The sequence below is a fragment of the Arachis hypogaea genome, chromosome 4 (genome assembly GCF_003086295.3).
Source record: "Arachis hypogaea cultivar Tifrunner chromosome 4, arahy.Tifrunner.gnm2.J5K5, whole genome shotgun sequence".
Classification (NCBI taxonomy): domain Eukaryota; kingdom Viridiplantae; phylum Streptophyta; class Magnoliopsida; order Fabales; family Fabaceae; genus Arachis; species Arachis hypogaea.
The window spans coordinates 8,840,826-8,863,806 of record NC_092039.1 but is presented as its reverse complement, the minus strand read 5'-3'; the positions used below and the strand labels follow the sequence as shown (position 1 = coordinate 8,863,806).

Here is a 22,981-nt window from a genome sequence, read left to right as displayed (position 1 = left end):
TGACTTCTCTGATAAAGCCGGCCTCTAGGAGGGCTCGTATTTGCTCTTCGACCACTTGAGCCCGTTCAGGATCGAGCTTCCGTCTTCTCTGTTGATCAGGTCGGGATCCTGGGTATGCCAACAACTTATGCGTCATGAGCTCGGGATCTATCCCGGGCATGTCAGAAGCTTTCCAAGCGAAGAGGTTAGAATTTTCTTGTAGGAGCCTTATCAGCTTCTGCTTCAAATCTCCTTTTAAATTGGCTCATATATTGGTAATTTTTCTGTCTTCTTGCCTGATCTACACTTCTTCAGTCTTCCCTCCGGGTTGTGGTCACAATTCTTCTTTAACTCGGATACCTCCGAGCTCTATGGTATTCACCTCCTTGCCTTTACCCCTCAGGTTTAGGCTTTTGTTGTAACACTTTCTCGCTAACTTCTGATCTCCCCTAATGGTTGCAATTCCCTCTGCTGTTGGGAATTTTATGCAAAGATAGGGGTAGATACCACTGCTCCAAGCCAATTTAGGGCCGTTCTACCTATCAAGGCATTATAGGCCAAGCCCAAATTGACGACAATGAAGTTGATACTTAGAGTTTTGGATTTCATTCCCTTTCCAAAAGTTTTATGTAGGGATATAAATCCTTGTGGTTTTATTGGTGTGTTCCCTAGTTCGAAGAGGGTGTCAGGGTATGCCCTTAACTCCTTTTCGTCCAATCCCAACTTGTCAAACACTGGCTTGAACAGGATGTCTGCCGAGCTCCCCTGATCCACCAGTGTTCTGTGTAGATGAGTGTTGGTGAGAATCATGGTAATTACCACCAGATCGTCATGTCCGGGAACAATACCCTGCCCATCTTCTTTGGTGAAAGAGATGATTGGGAGGTCGAGCAGCTCACTCCCAACTTGGTAAACTTCCTTCAGATGTCTTTTACGAGATGAGTTGGTGAGTCCTCCCCCAGCAAACCCTTCCGATATCATATGTATATGTCGTTCCGGGGTCCGTGGTGGCAGATCTCTCCAATCTTCCTCATCTCGTTTCCTTTTTCCATGATTGTCTGATCTTTCCATGAGATATCTATCAAGCTGACCTTCTTTGGCCAGCTTTTCTGTTACATTTTTTAAGTCGTAACAATTATTGGTAGAGTGCCCATATAACTTGTGATATTCACAGTATTCACTACGACTTCCCCCTTTCTTGTTCTTGATGCATCGAGGGGGAGGTAGCTTTTCAGTGTGATAAATTTCTCTGTAAATGTTAACTAGAAAAACTCGTAGGGAAGTATGAGAATGATATCTTCTGGGCCTTTCAGACCTGACTTCTTCTTTCTTCTTGGGCTCCCTCTCCTTCTCCCTTGACGAGTGAGGGTGCCCGGGTCGCCAGCCTGGTTCCCGTAATATGGCATTCTCCTCCATGTTGATGTACTTTTCAGCTCTTTCTTGTACATTGCTTAAAGAAGTCGGATGTCTTTTCGAGATGGACTGAGAGAAGGGTCCTTCTCGGAGTCTATTTACTAGGCCCATGATCACTGCTTCCGTAGGCAAATCTTGAATTTCCAAGCATGCTTTGTTGAACCTCTCCATGTAGTCTCTCAGGGGTTCTCCGACCTCCTATTTTACTCTCAGCAGACTAGGCGCGTGTTTGACTTTGTCCTTCTAGATTGAAAACCGCATAAGAAACTTACGCGAGAGGTCGTCGAAGCTGGTGACCAACCTGGGTGGGAGGCTATCAAACCACTTCATCGCCGCCTTTATCAAAGTTGCTGGAAAGGCTTTGCAATGGGTAGCATCAGAGGCGTCGGCTAGATACATCCAATTTTTGAAATTGCTGAGGTGGTGTTTTGGGTCGGTGGTCCCATCGTACAGATCCATGTTAGGGCTTTTGAAGTTTCTTGAAACTTTTGCCCTCGTGATATCTTCACTGAATGGATCTTCTCCCCCAAACGTGGTGTCTTCTTGGTTAACGCGAGAACCCCTATCTCGGAGGTTGGATTCTAGTCTTAAGAGCTTTTCTTCAAGCTATTTTTGTCGCTCAACCTCTCTTCTTAGGTTTCTCTCCACTTCTCGCTGTCATTCCAGCTCTTGTTCCAGCTGTTCTAGCCATCCTTGGTGGCCATGTAGCAGCCCATGAGATCGGCAGCGTGAGGTTGTCCCTCTTTCTCTGGCTCGTGCACCTCAAAAGAGATTCTTCTTGAATCTTGAATGCCTGAGAGACCTTCTCTATGATGTCTGTGCGCTCCTTGTGGAGATATTATTGCTCTGTCATTGTTGACTGCATCTTGATGCTCTTGCTCAGATTCTAATGCAGTATGTCCATCCTCGTTCTGGTCATCCGCCATTATGAGTTGATCCCCCAGGTCCCCGGCAATGACGCTAATGTTACGAGGGTAACCTAAACTAGATGGACTGGGCTTGAATGAAAGGCCCTAACGTTAGAAGATGGTGGTCTCCGACTTGCTCTATGTTTGGGAGCCGCCGTCCGAGTTGTATATTTGAGGAATGGGGGTGGTACCTGCAAAGACACTCTGATGCCCAAGTCAGCAAGGCATTAAGCAGGTTTAATATATTAGAACTTAGCTTTACTTGAGTGTGTTAGTGTATTTATAGGTGATGATCCAATAACCACCATTGAAGTAGTTCCACTTCTGAATGTGGATAATCGTCCCTTTATCTTAAGGTTGTTGAGATATTTCTTTTAGAAGTGGATGAAAGATTTTAAGGGGCAGTTACTTATTTGAATAAGTGTTATCTGCCAGCTTATGTCGAACCCAACCTCTTTGAGGAGGTCGGGTAAGCGGTAAAGGCTAACCTTTGGGTTTGGCCTTTTTTGACTTACTTGGACCTAGACCATAGTATTGAGGCACGCAATGAACAAAAATATTATTATCTTAAACCATGTCAAATTAAGTAAGGACTAAGATAACTAAAAGATCTAAAATTCTTAGATGTTATTCTTATGTCAAGCCCTTTTAGTAATGGATAATGACATAAAAATACAATAATTTTATATATAAGATACACATGCAAAAGATTCAGAAATAATAAATTAAACAAATATTTAATTTTAATAGTGGTTGATGGTAATGTCAAAGATAATTATGGATTGATTTTTTTTATTTTTTGTTGTTTAGTTTTTTATATTTGGTATGCTGTTGCTCCACTTTATTGTGTTAAACTCTTTTACATAAAAAATAAATAAATAAACACTCACTACTAGAAAAGTAGTTATTACAGACGGATATTTTCGACGGATTTTATCCCACGAAAATACAGACGGAATTTTAGAGGGATTTTTTGTCGAAAAACAAAAAAATAATTAACATAAATTACAGACGAAAAATAGAATCCGTCGATAATTCTGTCGGTAAAATTAATTTTTTTGTAAAAAATAGTTATAGACGGAAAATCTGTCTATAATTAAATAAACAGAACGCTGCATTTTATTAAATTATTACATACAAAAAATCCGTTTGTAATTTAAATTTTTCGTCGAAAATATTAAGGTAACCCTAATTTTATAACCACCCAATCGAGCTCCTTTTACACACAAAATATCAGAGATCAGAGTTGTTCCTCTCTCCTTCAAGGAACGTCTCCGTCGCACGCATGAGCTTCTTCTTCTCATTTCCTCACTCACAGCGCCACCGCCGCCACACTAACCACCGCATCTACCTTCTCCTTCTTCTCCTACTCTTTTAAACACTAAACCAGTAGAACACAGCCCCTGTCTCTCTCGTTCTTTCTCGTTCACAGAACAAATCAAGCTCAAGCTCCTATTCTCTTCATCTCAGGTGAGCTCCAGCACGTCGGCGCCACCTGCAGCAGCGTCTATCCCCACCACCGCCGTGTCTCTCTCTCTCTCTCCTGCTTACTAAAAAATTTCAGACATAGATGCGGAGTTGAAACTATTGCACCGAGTTGATTTAACGTTATCCGACCTATTAAGGCATTGTAGGCTGAGCTTACGTCGACCACGATGTAGTCTATCTTGAGTGTTCTGGATTGGTTTCCCTTTCCGAAGGTTGTATGCAGCGATACGTATCCCAGTGGTTGAACTGGGGTATCTCCTAGTCCGAACAGGCTGTTTGGGTACGCTCTTAGCTCTTTTTCTTCTAGACCGAGTTTGTCGAAGGCAGTTTTGAATAAGATGCGGCAGAGCTTCCCTGGTCAATGAGTGTACGGTGAAGGTTGGCGTTTGCCAGTATGATCGTAATGACCATGGGGTCGTCATGTCCCGAGATGATTCCGGATGCGTCTTCCTTGGTAAACGTGATTGCTGGGATGTCTAGGGCTTCCTTTTTTCCTTCGACGTGGTATACCTCTTTAAGGTGTCGCTTGCGAGATGATTTGGAGATTTCTCCCCCAGAAAATCCGCCATATATCACGTGAACATGTCTTTCTGGTGTGCGAGGCGATCGTTCAGATCGTCCGACGTCCTCATCCCTCCTTCTTTTCCTTGGTTCTTCGTCCCGATTGGCCAAGAACCGATCTAATTTTCTTTTTCGTACTAATTTTTCTATGACGTTTTTCAAATCGAAGCATTCATTGGTAGAATGCCCTCGAAGTCGGTGATATTCACAGTATTCATTCCGATTTCCTCCTCCTCTTTTACCTTTAAGTGGCCGAGCTGGAGGAATTTTCTCTGTATGGCAGACTTCTTTGTAAACATCTACCAAGGATACCCTAAGAGAAGTATAGTTATGATATTTTTTTATTTTCTCTCCGGAGCGATCTTCCTTTTTCTTGGATTCTTTATCTCGGTAGACAGAACCGAACCTTGAGGTTTCACTAAGTCGAGAGTTTTCTTCCATGTTGATGTATTTTTGTGCCCGTTCTTGTACTTCGTCTAAAGATGTCGGGTATCTCTTTGATATAGATTGGCTAAATGGTCCTTCTCGTAAGCCATTTATGAGGCCCATAATGGCAGCTTCTGCTGGAAGATTTTGTATGTCCATGCATGTTTTGTTAAATCTTTCCATGTAGTTGCGAAGGCTCTCCCGATCTCCTTGCTTGATCCCTAGTAAGCTAGGTGCGTGTTTGGCTTTATCCTTTTGTATGGAGAATCAGGCCAGGAACTTCTTGGCCAGATCGTCAAAACTCGAGATGGATTTCGGAGGTAGGTTGTCGAACCATTTGATGGCTGTCTTGATTAGAGTCGTTGGAAAGGCTTTGTAGCGAACTGCATCTGAGGCATCAGTGAGGTACATTCTACTTCTGAAGTTGCTGAGATGATGGTTGGGATCCGAAGTGCCGTCATATAGAGCCATATCCGGAAGCTTGAAATCTTTTGGAATTTTGGTTTTCATAATTTCTCTGGTGAATGGATCTTGATCTTTCTGAGAGCTATTCTCTGTGGATGGTCGAGTAGCTTTAGTTTTGAGATCAGCTTCGAGTTTTATAAGCTTATCTTCTAATTCTCGGTGCCGCCTTATTTCCCGGCGTAGATCTTCTTCTTTTTCTCGTCGATGTTGGGCTTCTTTCTCAAGTTGCTCCAATCTATTTTGAAGTGCTTCTATTACTCCTGGATTTGATGAATTTTTGTCTCCGTTGGTTTCTGGAGTATCTTTGAGTATCGTGTCCGCATTTTTATGCGGCGTTCTGTCTTCCAAACCTGAATCGTGGTTGTTGTCATGGTCATCCGCCATGTTAATGGGATGATTTCCAGGTTCTCCGGCAACGGCGCCAATGTTCCGAGGGTTACCTAAAACTGTAGGTCGATCTCGGATGAGATCTTCTGTGTTGGTTGGAACCAACGTGTCCGGTAGGTGTATGGCGGCCGGAGCTGATGTGTCTGACTTGTTGGACTTGGTAGTGGCACTGATCCTTCGTCCCCGGAGGGTGGGAGGTACCTGCAAGGGACTCCGATGCTTAAGTTAGCAAGGGTATTAAACAGGTATTGAGTAGAATCAGAGTATGAGTTATACCTGGGTGCTCCAGTGTATTTATAATGGTAAGATGTGGCCTTCTGTGGATAAGATAAGTTAGTTATCTTATCTTATCTTATCTTTAAGTGAGGTCATCTTATCTTTAAGGAAACCGCCCTTCTCTCTGTAGGCTTGGGCCGCCTTAGGATTTGGGGCGTGTTCCTCTATTTGGGCCCTTTGTTTGGGCTTTCTTGTGACTTGGCCGAGCTCTTTGAGAAGAGGTCGGGCTGTCCTGACCTGAAGAGGTCGGTCGCTTTACCAGTAGAACATCCCGGGTCGGACAGCTCGATGATGAGCGGATAATTTGTACGCTTTTTGGCATTGTTTTTAGTATGTTTTTAGTATGTTCTAGTTAGTTTTTAGTATATTTTTATTAGTTTTTAGTTAAAATTCACTTTTCTGGACTTTACTATGAGTTTGTGTGTCTTTCTGTGATTTCAGGTATTTTCTGGCAGAAATTGAGGGACCTGAGCAAAAATCTGATTCAGAGACTAAAAAGGACTGCAGATGCTGTTGGATTCTGACCTCCCTACACTCGAAGTGGATTTTCTGGAGCTACAGAAGCCCAATTGGCGCGCTCTCAATGGCGTTGGAAAGTAGACATCCTGGGCTTTCCAGCAATATATGATAGTCTATACTTTGCCCAGGATTTGATGGCCCAAACCGGCTTTCAAAGTCACCATCAGAATTTCCAGCGTTAAACGCCGGAACTGGCACAAGGATGGGAGTTAAACGCCCAAACTGGCACAAAAGCTGGCGTTTAACTCCAAGAAGAGTCTCTACACGAAAATGCTTCAATGCTCAGCCCAAGCACACACCAAGTGAGCCCGGAAGTGGATTTTTATGTCATTTACTCATCTCTGTAAACCCTAGGCTACTAGTTCTCTATAAGTAGGACCTTTTACTATTGTATTTTCATCTTTTGATCATGTTTTTATGATTGAACCCTCTTTGGGAGGCTGGCCATTCGGCCATGCCTAGACCTTGTTCTTATGTATTTTCAACGGTGGAGTTTCTACACACCATAGATTAAGGTGTGGAGCTCTGCTGTACCTCGAGTATTAATGCAATTACTATTGTTCTTCTATTCAATTCCGCTTGTTCTTGTTCTAAGATATCACTTGTTCTTCAACTTGATGAATGTGATGATCCGTGACACTCATCATCATTCTCACCTATGAACGTGTGCCTGACAACCACCTCCGTTCTACCTTAGATTGGGTGGATATCTCTTGGATTCTTTAACCGGAATCTTCGTGGTATAAGCTAGAACTGATGGCGGCATTCAAGAGAATCCGGAAGGTCTAAACCTTGTCTGTGGTATTCTGAGTAGGATTCAATGATTGAATGACTGTGACGAGCTTCAAACTCCTGAAGGTTGGGCGTTAGTGACAGACGCAAAAGAATCACCGGATTTTATTCCAACCTGATTGAGAACCGACAGATGAATAGCCGTGCCGTGACAGGGTGCGTTGAACATTTTCACTGAGAGGATGGGAGGTAGCCACTGACAACAGTGAAACCCTTGCATACAGCTTGCCATGGAAAGGAGTAAGAAGGATTGGATGAAGACAGTGGGAAAGCAGAGAGATGGAAGGGACCAAGCATCTTCATACGCTTATCTGAAATTCCTACCAATGAATTACATAAGTATCTCTATCTTTATCTTTATGTTTTATTCATCATTCATAACCATTTGAGTTTGCCTGACTAAGATTTACAAGGTGACCATAGCTTGCTTCATACCAACAATCTCTGTGGGATCGACCCTTACTCGCGTAAGGTTTATTACTTGGACGACCCAGTACACTTGCTGGTTAGTTGTGCGAAGTTGTGTTTATGCCATGGTATTGAACACCAAGTTTTTGGATTCATTACCGGGGATTATTGGAGTTGTAGTGATCACAATTTCGTCCACCAAGTTTTTGGCGCCGTTGCCGGGGATTGTTGAGTTTGAACAACTGACGGTTCATCTTGTTGCTTAGATTAGGTATTTTTTTCAGAATTCTTAAGAATGAATTCTAGAGTTTCATGATGACCTGTTGAAGGCTGGCTGGCTGTGAAGCCATGTCTAATTTTATTGGACCGAGGTTTCAACTTATCATCACAAGAGCTTGTTGATTTCTATCAATCTTGCTGTTGGAGCAGTGATCTGCTAAGGCTTGGCTGGCCATTGGCCATGTCTAGTGTTTTGGACCGGAGCTTTCTTTGAAAGCTTGGCTGGCTATGAAGCCATGTCAAATTCCTGGACCGGAGTCTTAGACTAACATTGCATGATTCCTGGAATTCTCATTTAGAATTTTGATATCTTTATTTTCTTTTTCCACTTAATTTTCGAAAAAGCACAAAAAAATTACAAAATCATAAAAACCAAAAATATTTCTTGTTTGAGTCTAGAGTCTCATGTTAAGTTTGGTGTCAATTGCATGTTTCTGTTCTTTTTCCATTCATGCATGTGTCTTCATTAATCTTCAAGTTGTTCTTGATGGTTTCATTGCTCTGATTTTTAAATTCTCTTGACTTGAGTGTTTATGTGTCTCATATGCATTCTCATTTTGTCAGTGTCAGTAGTATACAAACTGCTAAGTTTGGTGTCTTGCATGCATTGTTATTTAGTTGCATTTTGATTATTCCTTATTATTAAAAATCCAAAAATAATTTTAATTTGTGTCTTTTCAAGTCAATAATATAGAGAATTGAAGATTCAGAATATACGGCAGAGGAATTATACAGAAAAAGCTGGGCGTTCAAAACGCCCAGTGAAGAAGGGCAAACTGGCGTTTAAACGCCAGCCAGGGTGCCTGGCTGGGCGTTTAACGCCCAAAAGGGTAATGGTTTGGGCGTTAAACGCCAGAATGTGCACCATTCTGGGCGTTTAACGCCAGGATGGCACAAGAGGGAAGATTTTGTTTTCAAATCAAATTTTTTTTAGTTTTCAAAATCTTTTCAAAATCAAATCTTTTTCAAATCAAATATTTTCAATCAAATCTTTTTCAAAATTAATTTCTTTCTATTTTCAAAGATACTTGCTATCAATTAATGATTTGATTCAACATTTCAAGTATGTTGCCTTTTCTGTTGAGAAAGGTTTAATGTTTGAATCATATCTTTTCTTGATAGCCAAGTCATTAAATTTTAAAATCACATCTTTTTCAAAATAGTTTTCAATCATATCTTTTTTATTTTCTAATTTCAAAATCTTTTTCAAAAATCACTTAATTTCTTTTCCACTCTTATTTTCGAAAATCAATTAGTGTTTTTCAAAATGTTTTTAAATTCTTTTACTTAATTTTCGAAAATTTCTTCCCCTCTTCTCACATCCTTCTATTTATGGACTAACACTATTCCTCAATGAACAATTCGAACTCCATCTCTCTTGATAAGTTCGAATTCTTTTACTTCTGCCTTCCATTTTTCTTTTCTTTTGACACCTCAAGGAATCTTTATACTGTGACATAGAGGATTCCATATTTCCTTGTTTTCTTCTCTTTCATATGAGCAGAAGCAAAGACAAAAGCATTCTTGTTGAGGCTGATCCTGAACCTGAAAGGACCTTGAAGTGAAAGCTAAGAGAAGCTAAGGCACAACTCTCTGTAGAGGACCTAACAGAAATCTTCAAAGAAGAAGAACCCATGGCAGCCGAAAATAACAACAATGCCAACAATGCAAGGAAGGTGCTGGGTGACTTTACTGCACCTACTCCCGACTCCTATGGGAGAAGCATCTCTATCCCTGCCATTAGAGCAAACAACTTTGAGCTTAAGCCTCAATTAGTTTCTCTAATGCAACAGAATTGCAAGTTCCATGGACTTTCATTGGAAGATCCTCATCAGTTTTTAGCTGAATTCTTGCAAATCTGTGACACTGTCAAGACTAATGGGGTTGACCCTGAGGTCTACAGACTTATGCTATTCCCTTTTGCTGTAAGAGACAGAGCTAGAATATGGTTAGACTCACAACCTAAAGAAAGCCTGAACTCTTGGGAAAAGCTAGTCAATGCCTTCTTGGCAAAGTTCTTTCCACCTCAAAAATTGAGTAAGCTTAGAGTGGAAGTCCAAACCTTCAGACAGAAAGAAGGAGAATCCCTCTATGAAGCTTGGGAAAGATACAAACAATTAATCAGAAAGTGTCCCTCTGATATGCTTTCTGAATGGAGCATCATAGGTATTTTATATGATGGTCTCTCTGAACTATCCAAGATGTCTTTGGATAGCTCTGCTGGAGGATCTCTTCATCTGAAGAAGACGCCTACAGAAGCTCAAGAACTAATTGAAATGGTTGCAAATAACCAATTTATGTACACTTCTGAAAGGAATCCTGTGAACAATGGGGCTAATCAGAAGAAAGGAGTTCTTGAGATTGATACTCTGAATGCCATATTGGCTCAGAACAAAATATTGACTCAACAAGTCAATATGATTTCTCAAAGTCTGTCTGGAATGCAAAATGCACCAAGCAGTACTAAGGAAGCTTCATCTGAAGAAGAAGCTTATGATCCTGAGAACCCTTCAATGGAAGAGGTGAATTACATGGGAGAACCCTATGGAAACACCTATAATCTTTCATGGAGAAATCATCCAAATCTCTCATAGAAGGATCAACAGAGACCTCAACAAGGTTTCAACAATAATAATGGTGGAAGAAACAGGTTTAGAATGGCAAGCCTTTTCCATCATCTTCTCAGCAACAGACAGAGAGTTCTAAGCAGAACAACTCTGACTTAGCAACCATGGTCTCTGATCTAATCAAAATCACTCAAAGTTTCATGACTGAAACAAGGTCCTCCATTAGAAATTTGGAGGCACAAGTGGGTCAGCTGAGTAAGAAAATTACTGAACTCCCTCCTAGTACTCTTCCAAGCAATACGGAAGAAAATCCAAAAGGAGAGTGCAAGGCCATCAACATGGCCGAATTTGGAGAGGAGGAAGAGGCAGTGAACGCCACTGAGGAAGACCTCAATGGACGTCCACTGGCCTCCAATGAGTTCCCCAATGAGGAACCCTGGGAATCTGAGGCTCAAAATGAGACCATAGAGATTCCATTGGACTTACTTCTGCCATTCATGAGCTCTGATGAGTATTCTTCCTCTGAAGAGGATGAGTATGTCACTGAAGAGCAAGTTGCTAAATACCTTGGAGCAATCATGAAGCTAAATGACAAGTTATTTGGTAATGAGACTTGGGAGGATGAACCCCCTTTGCTCACCAAAGAATTGGATGACTTGTCTAGGCAGAAACTGCCTCAAAAGAGACAGGATCCTGGGAAGTTTTCAATACCTTGTACCATAGGCACCATGACCTTCAAGAAGGCCTTGTATGACCTAGGGTCAAGTGTAAACCTCATGCCTCTCTCTGTAATGGAGAAGCTAGGGATCTTTGAGGTGCAAGCTGCAAAAATCTCACTAGAGATGGCAGACAACTCAAGAAAACAAGCTTATGGACTTGTAGAGGATGTTCTGGTAAAAGTTGAAGACCATTACATCCTTGTTGATTTCATAGTCCTAGAGACTGGGAAGTGCATGGATGAATCCATCATCCTTGGAAGACCCTTCCTAGCCACAGCAAAGGCTGTGATTGATGTTGATAGAGGAGAATTGATCATTCAAGTGAATGAAGAATCCTTTGTGTTTAAGGCTCAAGGATATCCCTCTGTCACCATGGAGAGGAAGCATGAAGAGCTTCTCTCAAAACAGAGCCAAACAGAGCCCCCACAGTCAAACTCTAAGTTTGGTGTTGGGAGGCCACAACCAACCTCTAAGTTTGGTGTTGAACCCCCACATTCAAACTCTAAGTTTGGTGTTGGGAGGTTCCAACATTGCTCTGAGCATCTGTGAGGCTCCATGAGAGCCCTCTGTCAAGCTACTGACATTAAAGAAGCGCTTGTTGGGAGGCAACCCAATGTTATATTTTATCTATTTTCCTTTGTTATTTTATGTTTTCTGTAGGTTGATGATCATGAGAAGTCACAAAATCAATTGAAAAAGCAAAAACAGAAAGAAAAACAGAAAGAAAAATAGCACACCCTGGAGGAAGAACCTGCTGGCGTTTAAACGCCAGTAAGGCTAGCAGATGGGCGTTTAACACCCAGTCTGGCACCATTCTGGGCGTTTAACGCCAGAAAGGGGCACCAGACTGGCGTTAAACGCCAGAAAAGGGCAAGAAGTTGGCGTTAAACGCCAGAAATGGGCACCAGCCCGGCGTTTAACGCCAGAATTGGCACAAAGAGCAATTTTGCTCGCCACTTGGTGCAGGGATGACTTTTCCTTGACACCTCAGGATCTGTGGACCCCACAGGATCCCTACCTACCCCACCACTCTCTCTCTTCTTCACCCATTCACCAATCACCTCAACACCTCTTCCCCAAAAACCCTTCACCTATCAAATCCCATCTTTCTCTTCACCACTCACATCCATCCTTCATAAAACCCCACCTACCTTACCATTCAAATTCAAAACACTTTCCCTCCCAAACCCACCCTCCCATAACCGAAACCTACCCCTCTCTCCACCCCTATATAAACCTATCTTCACTCCTTCATTTTCACACAACCCCCTTTCTTCCCCTTTTTTGGCCGAACCACAAAGCCTCCTCCATCTCCTTCATTTCTTCTTCTTCTACTCTCTTCTTTCTTCTTTTGCTCGAGGACGAGCAAACCTTTTAAGTTTGGTGTGGTAAAAGCATTGCTTTTTGTTTTTCCATAACCATTTATGGCATCCAAGGCCGGAGAAACCTCTAGAAAGAGGAAAGGTAAAGCAAAAGCTTCCACCTCCGAGTCATGGGAGATGGAGAGATTCATCTCAAGGGTGCATCAAGACCACTTCTATGAAGTTGTGGCCTTGAAGAAGGTGATCCCCGAGGTCCCTTTCAAACTCAAAAAGAGTGAATATCCGGAGATCCGACATGAGATTCGAAGAAGAGGTTGGGAAGTTCTTACCAACCTCATTCAACAAGTCAGAATCTTAATAGTTCAAGAGTTCTATGCCAATGCATGGATCACCAAGAACCATGATCAAAGTGTGAACCCGGACCCAAAGAATTGGCTTACTATGGTTTAGGGGAAATACTTGGATTTTAGTCCGGAAAATATAAGGTTGGCATTCAACTTGCCCAAGATGCAAGGAGATGAACATCCTTACACTAGAAGGGTCAACTTTGATCAAAGGTTGGACCAAGTCCTCACAGTCATTTGTGAAGAGGGCGCCCAATGGAAGAGAGATTCAAGAGGAAAGCCGGTTCAATTGAGAAGGCACGACCTCAAGCCTGTGGCTAGGGGATGGTTGGAGTTTATCCAACGCTCAATCATACCCACTAGCAACCGGTCCGAAGTTATTATAGACCGAGCTATCATGATTCATAGCATCATGATTGGAGAAGAAATAGAAATTCATGAAGTTATATCCTAAGAACTTTATAAGGTGGCAGACAAGTCCTCTACCTTGGCAAGGTTAGCCTTTCCTCATCCCATTTGTCACCTCTGTTATTCAGTTGGAGTTGACATAGAGGGAGACATCCCCATTGATGAGGACAAGCCCATCACTAAGAAGAGGATGGAGCAAACAAGAGACCCCTCTCATCATCAAATCCCTGAGATGCCTCAAGGGATGCACTTTCCTCCACAAAACTATTGGGAGCAACTAAACACCTCCCTAGGAGAATTGAGTTCCAACATGGGACAACTAAGGGTGGAGCACCAAGAACATTTCATTCTCCTCCATGAAATTAGAGAAGATCAAAGAATCATGAGAGAGGAGCAACAAAGACAAGGAAGAGACATTGAGGAGCTCAAGCACTCCATAGGATCTTCAAGAGGGAGAACAAGCCGCCATCACTAAGGTGGACCCGTTCTTTAATTTCATTGTTCTTTATTTTTCTGTTTTTCAAAAATTATGCATATGTTTAGCTATGTTTGTGTCTTGTGATCATTAGTGTCTTAGTGTCTATGCCTTAAAGTTATGAATGTCCTATGAATCCATCACCTTTCTTGAATGAAAAATGTTCTTAATTGAAAAAGAAAAGAATTGCATGAATTTTGAATTTTATAACAGTTTAATTATTTTGATGTGGTGGTAATACTTTTGTTTTCTGAATGTATGCTTAAACAGTGCATATGTATCTTGAATTTGTGGTTCATGAATGTTGGCTCTTGAAAGAATGATGAAAAAGGAGACATGTTACTGAGGATCTGAAAAATCATAAAAATGATTCTTGAAGCAAGAAAAAGCAGTGAATACAAAAAAAAAGGGAGAAAAGAAAACGAAAAAAAAAGAGAGAAAAAGAAAAAAATAAAGTTGTGATCCAAGGCAAAAAGAGTGTGCTTAAGAACCCTGGACACCTCTAATTGGGGACTCTAGCAAAGCTGAGTCACAATCTGAAAAGGTTCACCCAATTATGTGTCTGTGGCATGTATGTATCTGGTGGTAATACTGGAAGACAGAGTGCTTTGGGCCACGGCCAAAACTCAATAAGTAGCTGTGTTCAAGAATCATCATACCTAACTAGGAGAATCAATGACACTATCTGGATTCTGAGTTCCTAAAGAAGCCAATCATTCTGAATTTCAAAGGATAGAGTGAGATGCCAAAACTATTCAGAGGCAAAAAGCTAAAAGCCCCGCTCATCTAATTAATACTGATCTTCATAGATGTTTTTGGAATTCATTGCATATTCTCTTCTTCTTATCTTATTTGATTTTCAGTTGCTTGGGGACAAGCAACAATTTAAGTTTGGTGTTGTGATGAGCGGATAATTTGTACGCTTTTTGGCATTGTTTTTAGTATGTTTTTAGTATGTTCTAGTTAGTTTTTAGTATATTTTTATTAGTTTTTAGTTAAAATTCACTTTTCTGGACTTTACTATGAGTTTGTGTGTTTTTCTGTGATTTCAGGTATTTTCTGGCTGAAATTGAGGGACCTGAGCAAAAATCTGATTCAGAGACTAAAAAGGACTGCAGATGTTGTTGGATTCTGACCTCCCTGCACTCGAAGTGTATTTTCTGGAGCTACAGAAGCTCAATTGGCGCGCTCTCAACGGCGTTGGAAAGTAGACATCCTGGGCTTTCCAGCAATATATGATAGTCCATACTTTGCCCAAGATTTGATGGCCCAAACTGGCGTTCAAAGTCACCATCAGAATTTCCAGCGTTAAACGCCGGAACTGGCACAAGGATGGGAGTTAAACGCCCAAACTGGCACAAAAGCTGGCGTTTAACTCCAAGAAGAGTCTCTACACGAAAATGCTTCAATGCTCAGCCCAAGCACACACCAAGTGGGCCCGGAAGTAGATTTTTATGTCATTTACTCATCTCTGTAAACTCTAGGCTACTAGTTCTCTATAAGTAGGACCTTTTACTATTGTATTTTCATCTTTTGATCATGTTTTTATGATTGAACCTTCTTTGGGAGGCTGGCCATTTGGCCATGCCTAGACCTTGTTCTTATGTATTTTCAACGGTGGAGTTTCTACACACCATAGATTAAGGTGTGGAGCTCTGCTGTACCTCGAGTATTAATGCAATTACTATTGTTCTTCTATTCAATTCCGCTTGTTCTTGTTCTAAGATATCACTTGTTCTTCAACTTGATGAATGTGATGATCCGTGACACTCATCATCATTCTCACCTATGAACGTGTGCCTGACAACCACCTCCGTTCTACCTTAGATTGGGTGGATATCTCTTGGATTCTTTAACCGGAATCTTCGTGGTATAAGCTAGAACTGATGGCGGCATTCAAGAGAATTCGGAAGGTCTAAACCTTGTCTGTGGTATTCTGAGTAGGATTCAATGATTGAATGACTGTGACGAGTTTCAAACTCCTGAAGGCTGGGCGTTAGTGACAGACGCAAAAGAATCACTGGATTCTATTCCAACCTGATTGAGAACCGACAGATGAATAGCCGTGCCGTGACAGGGTGCGTTGAACATTTTCACTGAGAGGATGGGAGGTAGCCACTGACAACGGTGAAACCCTTGCATACAGCTTGCCATGGAAAGGAGTAAGAAGGATTGGATGAAGACAGTGGGAAAGCAGAGAAACGGAAGGGACCAAGCATCTTCATACGCTTATCTGAAATTCCTACCAATGAATTACATAAGTATCTCTATCTTTATCTTTATGTTTTATTCATCATTCATAACCATTTGAGTTTGCCTGACTAAGATTTACAAGGTGACCATAGCTTGCTTCATACCAACAATCTCTGTGGGATCGACCCTTACTCGCATAAGGTTTATTACTTAGACGACCCAGTACACTTGCTGGTTAGTTGTGCGAAGTTGTGTTTATGCCATGGTATTGAACACCAAATTTTTGGATTCATTACCGGGGATTATTGGAGTTGTAGTGATCACAATTTCGTCCACCACTCGACCCAGGGTATGAATAGGTACATAGAACATAAAGTTCAATCTAACGTAAAAAGCTAAACGGAAAAGGTAAACGTGGGTTGAAGACAGAAATCACTCCTACGTTTACATAATAAAAATATATGAGAAAAGGACAAATAGGTCCCTAACTTTTTGTTCCGCGGATATTTTCGTCTTTGACCATTGAAAAATACTTTCAAGTCCCTGACCTTTACAAAACTTAGACGGATCAGTCCTTCCGTCCAAATGCCTCCGTCAAGGACTGATCCGTCCAAATGCCTCCGTCAGGGACTGATCCGTCCAAGTTTTGTGAAGGTTAGGGACTTAAAAGTATTTTTCAATGGTTAGGGACGAAAATGTCTGCAGAACAAAAGGTTAGGGACCTATTTGTCTTTTTCTCTAAAAATATTGTCAAATATAAAGATAAAGCGTTTAAGAAATTCAAACAAACTTCTTCCTTTTCCAATACAAATCCAAATACACCCTTAGTCTTTATTACTTTTAGACATAGACATAAATTTTTAGCAGATATAAAATATTTAAGTCCTGAAAATGATATATGAGATTGGCCGCTTTTCCTTTTCTATTTTAGTCTTTATTCTTTTGAGGCATAAATTTTTAGTAGATATAAAGAATTTGAGTAAGTAATATATACAAATTAAGTCTTAAAATAATATCTGACATACATTAGTCATTTGTACCAAAAAAGGTTTTTGAAACTTTAATTCTATCATAGACATCTTTTTGAGATTGAAAAATAGTCCCTTTACTTTTTTTTTTCATCAAATTACTCGTGAGACTTAGTACATCTTTTTTATGATGAATTAAACAAAACAATTTTATTTTAGTTTTGATATTAAATATTTAATGAAACGATATCAATTAATATTAATGGTTATATTTTTTTGAAAAATAAAATATTTTGTAGTTCATTAGAATCAGAGACGGAGCTAAATTAAATTTTAGGGATAGGCTAATAATTAATTTTATGAAAAGATTGAAATAATAATTTTAAGGGGCTAAAATAAAATTTATACACCATTTATTAAGAAAAATTGGAGTTTGGGAGATTGTTCCCCTTTAGCATAGTGAGGTTTCGACCTTAATTAGGGTTAAATGATATTATTTCATCAAATATTTAACATCAAAACTAAAACAACGATGTTTAGAAGAATAATACTATTTAAAAAATTGTAATATTAGTATTAATTATTGTATTATTATATTTATTTTAACAATAATATATTATAAAATTATTATTATATGATTAATTATAATAACATGTTATCAAAAATTAGAAAATTATTTACAGTAAATGCATTAATTTATTATACTTTACAGTAATATGATATGAGAAATGAGTAATTTTATTAGATTAATTTCATTTAATTTTTAATTATAGTAAGATAATGTGAAATTTTTAATTTGCATTAAAATAATTTTATTAAATAATAATATATATAAAAAATTAGTAACTTTTTTAGGTTGATTTTATTAATTACAGTGAGATATTATTAAGGGAAATATGGAAATAATATTTTTTAGATTAATTATATTAATTTAGTAAGATAAAATGTGAAATTAGTAACTTTTATATTAACTTTATTAATTATATTAATTCTACTAAAAAAAAGTGCATGATGATGGAGGGAAGAAGATTTTTTGGAAGAAAAAAATATTTTTGATTAAAAAGATAGAATAAAATAAGGTGTTTGAACAAAAATAAAAGCAGTTGAAATTTGGATCGAACGGTAGAATTAGATGTCTTATAAACAGTCTTGGATAAGCTCAGAATATGTTATTCTGTATATTATTATTATATATTTTAGACATTACTATAATGCATTATTTTGAGAGAAAAAGAGAAAGGGGGAGCGGGGAGGAATGAATGGATCATCATTTATTGATAGGACCTCATTGGCAAAAGAAAAAGGTCATCATCATCTTGTGGTGAGTAAAATAAACTTGCTTCAATAATTCATAATCTAAATTTGAAAAGCTAACACTACAACAATGTCTCGAACATTAGGTAATTAATTTTTTCAGTAAATATCATTTATTTTTTTAATTAAGTTGTTTATCCTAAATTTTAGATCTTAAATTACATATACTTGATTTTAAATTATAAATTATTAACTTAAATATTAAAGTTAATTAATATTAATTAATTAAAAATTAATTGTCTGTATTTTCTGTATATACGATTATTAAGTGTATTATTTCTCAAACTTTTAGTTAGGATATCCAACCTAATCCATTAGACTTTTGTTGCCAAGCCGGCTGCACATATGTTTTACTCTAATCTCTTGCTGCAATCAAATTAAACCAAGTGCGTGTCACAGATTTTAAGTCTAGAGATTTATTTTTTTTTTTATGGTATTTTCCAATTTGATAGGTCAAAGATTAATCTGTTATGGTATTAAACTCTATTTAAAAATTTATCGCTGACGAATGAGTTGATGCATGCACAAGATGGGATTCGAATTCCAACACTTTCTTAAACGAAAATCTAAAAAAAATTGATAAATATTTAGATTTTTATTATAAAAGTATTTATTTTAAAATTATTATAATAAATAAGAGTGATAAAATAATTTTTGAAAAGAGAAGTCAAATTTTTTTAATTTTTCACAAATTTTTAAACAATTTTTTAAAAAATTAAAAATTAAAAAAATATTGTTTTTGAAACTCTCCAAACAGGATGGTGGCCTAAGCGAAATTAACGTATATAACAAAACACGTAATGAAGACTATCTATATCCTGATTTTCAGTATAGCTGTATAGGTAGGTAGAAATATGTTCCTTTTTTTTTTTTTGGCTTGAAGAGTGATTCATTCTATTTCTGCGTACTAACTAGCTTAGACTAAACTAAAAATAGTTAGCTACACGTGTATAATGCAAGGGTAACAACATAGCAAAATGTTCTTTTATTAATAATAAGAGACTCAGGTTCGATTTTCTTTCTTCTCTTTCATTCTGTTTCAATAATGATTGTATTTTAAGATTTCTTAATCACGAATAAACAAAATGTATATTTGGTCTAGTAGACAGTAGATACCAAATTGCAATTTCCGGATTATAATTTAATTAGTAATATTGAAGGGAAAATCAATTATATATTATGGAGCCGACCGACCGTCGTTGATCTTTAATTCATCCTATAATGACACTCGTAGGGTTCATATTAAATCTATCAATCAACTAAAAGATATTATATATTTCAGAAAATTTATACCATATTTCAGAAAATTTAAATATTAAAAGATATTAATATAATAATTGATATTTATTTGTATTTTGAAAATTATTATATGTATGTAAAATAAAGTAATATCGTGACGAATAATGTTAGCTAACCAATTTTTTTAACTGATATCAGTCAATTTTTTTAAAATTATTTTATTTATCTTAAATTTTAAACTTTAAATCATAAACTTTACTCCTAAATTTTAAATTATAAACCCAACTACATTTTGCTAACTAAAAATTGGTTCTCTATATTTTTTGTATCCTAACATATTAAATTAGTTTAAAATTTTATAAAAAAAAAATTAAAAGTCTTGGAAGCCAACATTATAGCAAATATTCAACACACAAAAAAATTTAAAATTTTTAAAATAAAAACATTCAAAGTTCAATTAAAAATTTATTTTTAGTGGATTTCGCAATAAATTTTTTTAACAACATACTAGAATATTGATTGTTATAATGTTATTTTTTAGCATTATTCAATTTATAAATAGATAGAGATTGATATGGATGTTAAAATGTTAAAATTAAACGACTACCCTTAAAAATCAAAAGTAACGCAAACTAAATCACAGAAGAAATAAATTTGTTCATACATCGATTCTCAACATGACACCGCTCAATAAATATCATAAGAATACACAGAAAAAGCACATTGACTATATATAGAGTACAAAGTTACATATCCATGTGGCTATATATAGAAACCCTTTATTAGAAAGCACTAATCAACTTATTTAATAGGAGCTAACCATGCCATCTTCTGAGAAAAATTCCTTATTAGATGAAACATTAGCCAATCCCATAGAGTTGCTATTAACTAAATTACATTGTTTTCTAATTTCACCATTTGATCCGGTAAGCACACCAATATTACCCATTTTGATCATGGAAGCCCTAAAGGCCTCAAAGAATAGGGTTTGGTTAGCGCTAAAATTGTTGACAATGGCGGTAGTGCTTGCATTTGGTGTAGAGAAGAGTTCTTGATCACTTTGAAGCAGACCCTTTTGAGCCTGAAGGTTGGAATAGTATTTGTTGTCGACCGTGTCGGGTGTGGTTAGATCCAAGTTCACCACAGAAGTATTCTTTGATCCGTCTATAGGGCATTGTGATTGTAGTATTTGCCGGTAACTGCTGTCTAGGGTTGGATCAGGGTTGCCAGTGCCATTGAAATTATATAATCGAGCAAAGAAGAATTGGCATTGAGCTCTCCCAAATGTATGAGCACCTATAAATATATATGAATGTATAGATACATTTACACACTAATGATAAAGGAAATTTAATGCTAACACAATGTTTTATCAGAAATGTTTGGTAACTAAAGAAAATCAGCAAAAAATAGCCATAACTTACCTTATTTAACATTTATTAATTGTTGCGACAATTAATTAATGCTAAATAAGGCAAGTTCTGGTTGTTTTTTTTTTTTGTCTACCTAGCATTATAGTCATCTAATCATATCTGATTTTTTGTTTTGGATTACTATTTATACAGTTAATATTAAAAATAATATTAAAAATAATTATTTTTAATGATATCATATTATATAATTAGATACATAAATCATACTACTTTATACTCAGTATTTTAAAAATAAAGTATATTATCAATCGAAAATGTTTAGTAACTAAAGAAAATCAGCCAAAAGCAGCCATAATTTGCCTTATTTAGCATTTATTAATTGTTGCGATAATTAATTAATACTAAATAAGGCAAGTTCTGACTGTTTTTTTTTTGTCTACCTAGCATTACCCATTATCAATATGAAATTATTTTTTTATTTAATTTAAGCATAAAAATTGTTGCCAATAAGTTATAACTCAAATGACATAGTCTTTTCATATTCATTTAAGAGGTTGCGAGTTCGAGATCTCTTATCTTTGAAAAAAAAAAAAACATAAAAATGGTTAGAATTGTGTTGGAACCAACGGATATCGCTATATGTTTAATTTCATATATCTAGTGTTAGAAAAATACAATGATAATATTTAACAATTTATTGGAAAAGAGCAAAAAAATATATTTTTTTATTTTAACATTGTGATTAATGAACATTATTGTTGAATGTAATTAATTAATAAATCTTCACTAGGTAATTAATAAATGTTTGTCTATTTTTTGAATTGTTGCTGCAACAGATAGAATTTAAATTCCTAATATTCTTTTAAGTGGATTAGTGAATTAATTACTAGACCAATTCAAATTGATTAATGCTCGCCTTTTATTATGATATTTATATTTATATATACCTGAGAGTGTAACTAGATCCGTAATGTTGAGTCCTTGATTAGCAAAGGCTGTTGTAAGTTGTGGAAGAGTGAAGAAAGCAGCTGGAAGGTTTTGATTGGCAAGTGTGCGGTTTGCTGTTAAACTATCCCTTCTTCCCAATGCAACTTTCCAATCAGGACCACCTCCCTGTAATTAATCAACATAGAGGCACTATTTTAAAATAATAATCAAATTAAATGCAAAACTACTTAAACATGGTTGACTTAAAATTTATATACTATTTGAAACTTAAATAACATTATAATCGTTAATTGGTTTTCAAATATGTGGGTGAAACACTTAATATATCCTTGACTTTCATTTGTTTTCTCTTTTGACTAATTTATATTGTGAAGAAACTAATAATTTTATAGATTTAGTACTAAATGAATTTTCAAACAATTATATATTACGTATGAATCAAATTAACAACTCATATAAAATATATATAATAGAATATAAATATATATTACAAATATATAATAATTGACTTATCAATTAATTTTGTTTGTATATATAATATTTTATTTTAAAATAGAAATTGTACAACAAAGAGAAATTAAGCTCCAAAATAGAGCAGAAATTGAGCAGAGGACCAAACACAGCCACTTACATTTCAGATTATTAATTTTTTATACTAATTGCTAACCAACAAACAACCAAACAGAAATTGATCATATTCATAGGAACAAAGAAGGAAGAAGATGAGCACTGAAATCAGAAAATGCGCAGAGCAAGTTCACAGAAATTGAACAATTCACAAATGAAGTTCACAGAAAATTAAGCCGAGGTCAAAGTTCAGTTCACATTGAGGACAAAGAGAAAGAGAACATGAGCAGAGGTCTAAGTTCAGTTCAGTTCATAGAAAATTAAGCCGAGGTCTAAGTGCACAGAAATTGAACAGTTCACATCAATGGAAGAACATGAGCAGAGGCGAACGACAAAGAGAAATGAGCAGAAGACGAGTCACTTACCTGGGGTCGATGGAGGGCTACCGGTGTTGACTGTTGAGGACCGCCGGTGAGAGGCTACTGTGTGCTGGTGTTGAGACTTGAGAAGATGAAGACGATGGAGTTGAGGATGGCGACACCACGGGCGCGAAGGATGGCGACAGGGGGCTATGGTTCAGGCAGCGCGGCTAGGGTTCTCCTTCTCCATTGGAGATGATTCAGATGATGATTGATGAATGAAT

General features: G+C 37.3%; 2 protein-coding genes and 1 non-coding gene across 3 annotated transcripts; all 3 read right to left on the bottom strand.

The window, feature by feature from the left end:
* Positions 1-462: 462 nt before the first annotated feature.
* LOC112794603 (uncharacterized) lies at positions 463-1,563 on the bottom strand. The gene has a single exon (XM_025836593.1). It carries the CDS (start codon positions 1,561-1,563, stop codon positions 463-465), a length of 1,101 nt encoding a protein of 366 aa, XP_025692378.1.
* An 8,377-nt stretch (positions 1,564-9,940) lies between these two features.
* LOC112798667 (small nucleolar RNA R71) lies at positions 9,941-10,048 on the bottom strand. Its single transcript, XR_003200268.1, has one exon. It is a non-coding gene; the product is annotated as a small nucleolar RNA R71 (small nucleolar RNA).
* Positions 10,049-20,220: 10,172 nt separating this feature from the next.
* LOC112794602 (peroxidase 15-like) lies at positions 20,221-21,942 on the bottom strand (the record flags this gene model as incomplete). The annotated part of the gene is made up of 2 exons (XM_025836592.2): positions 20,221-20,746; positions 21,771-21,942. Coding segments are annotated over 2 exons (663 nt in total), but the record flags the coding sequence as incomplete, so codon positions are not given.
* Positions 21,943-22,981: the final 1,039 nt, after the last annotated feature.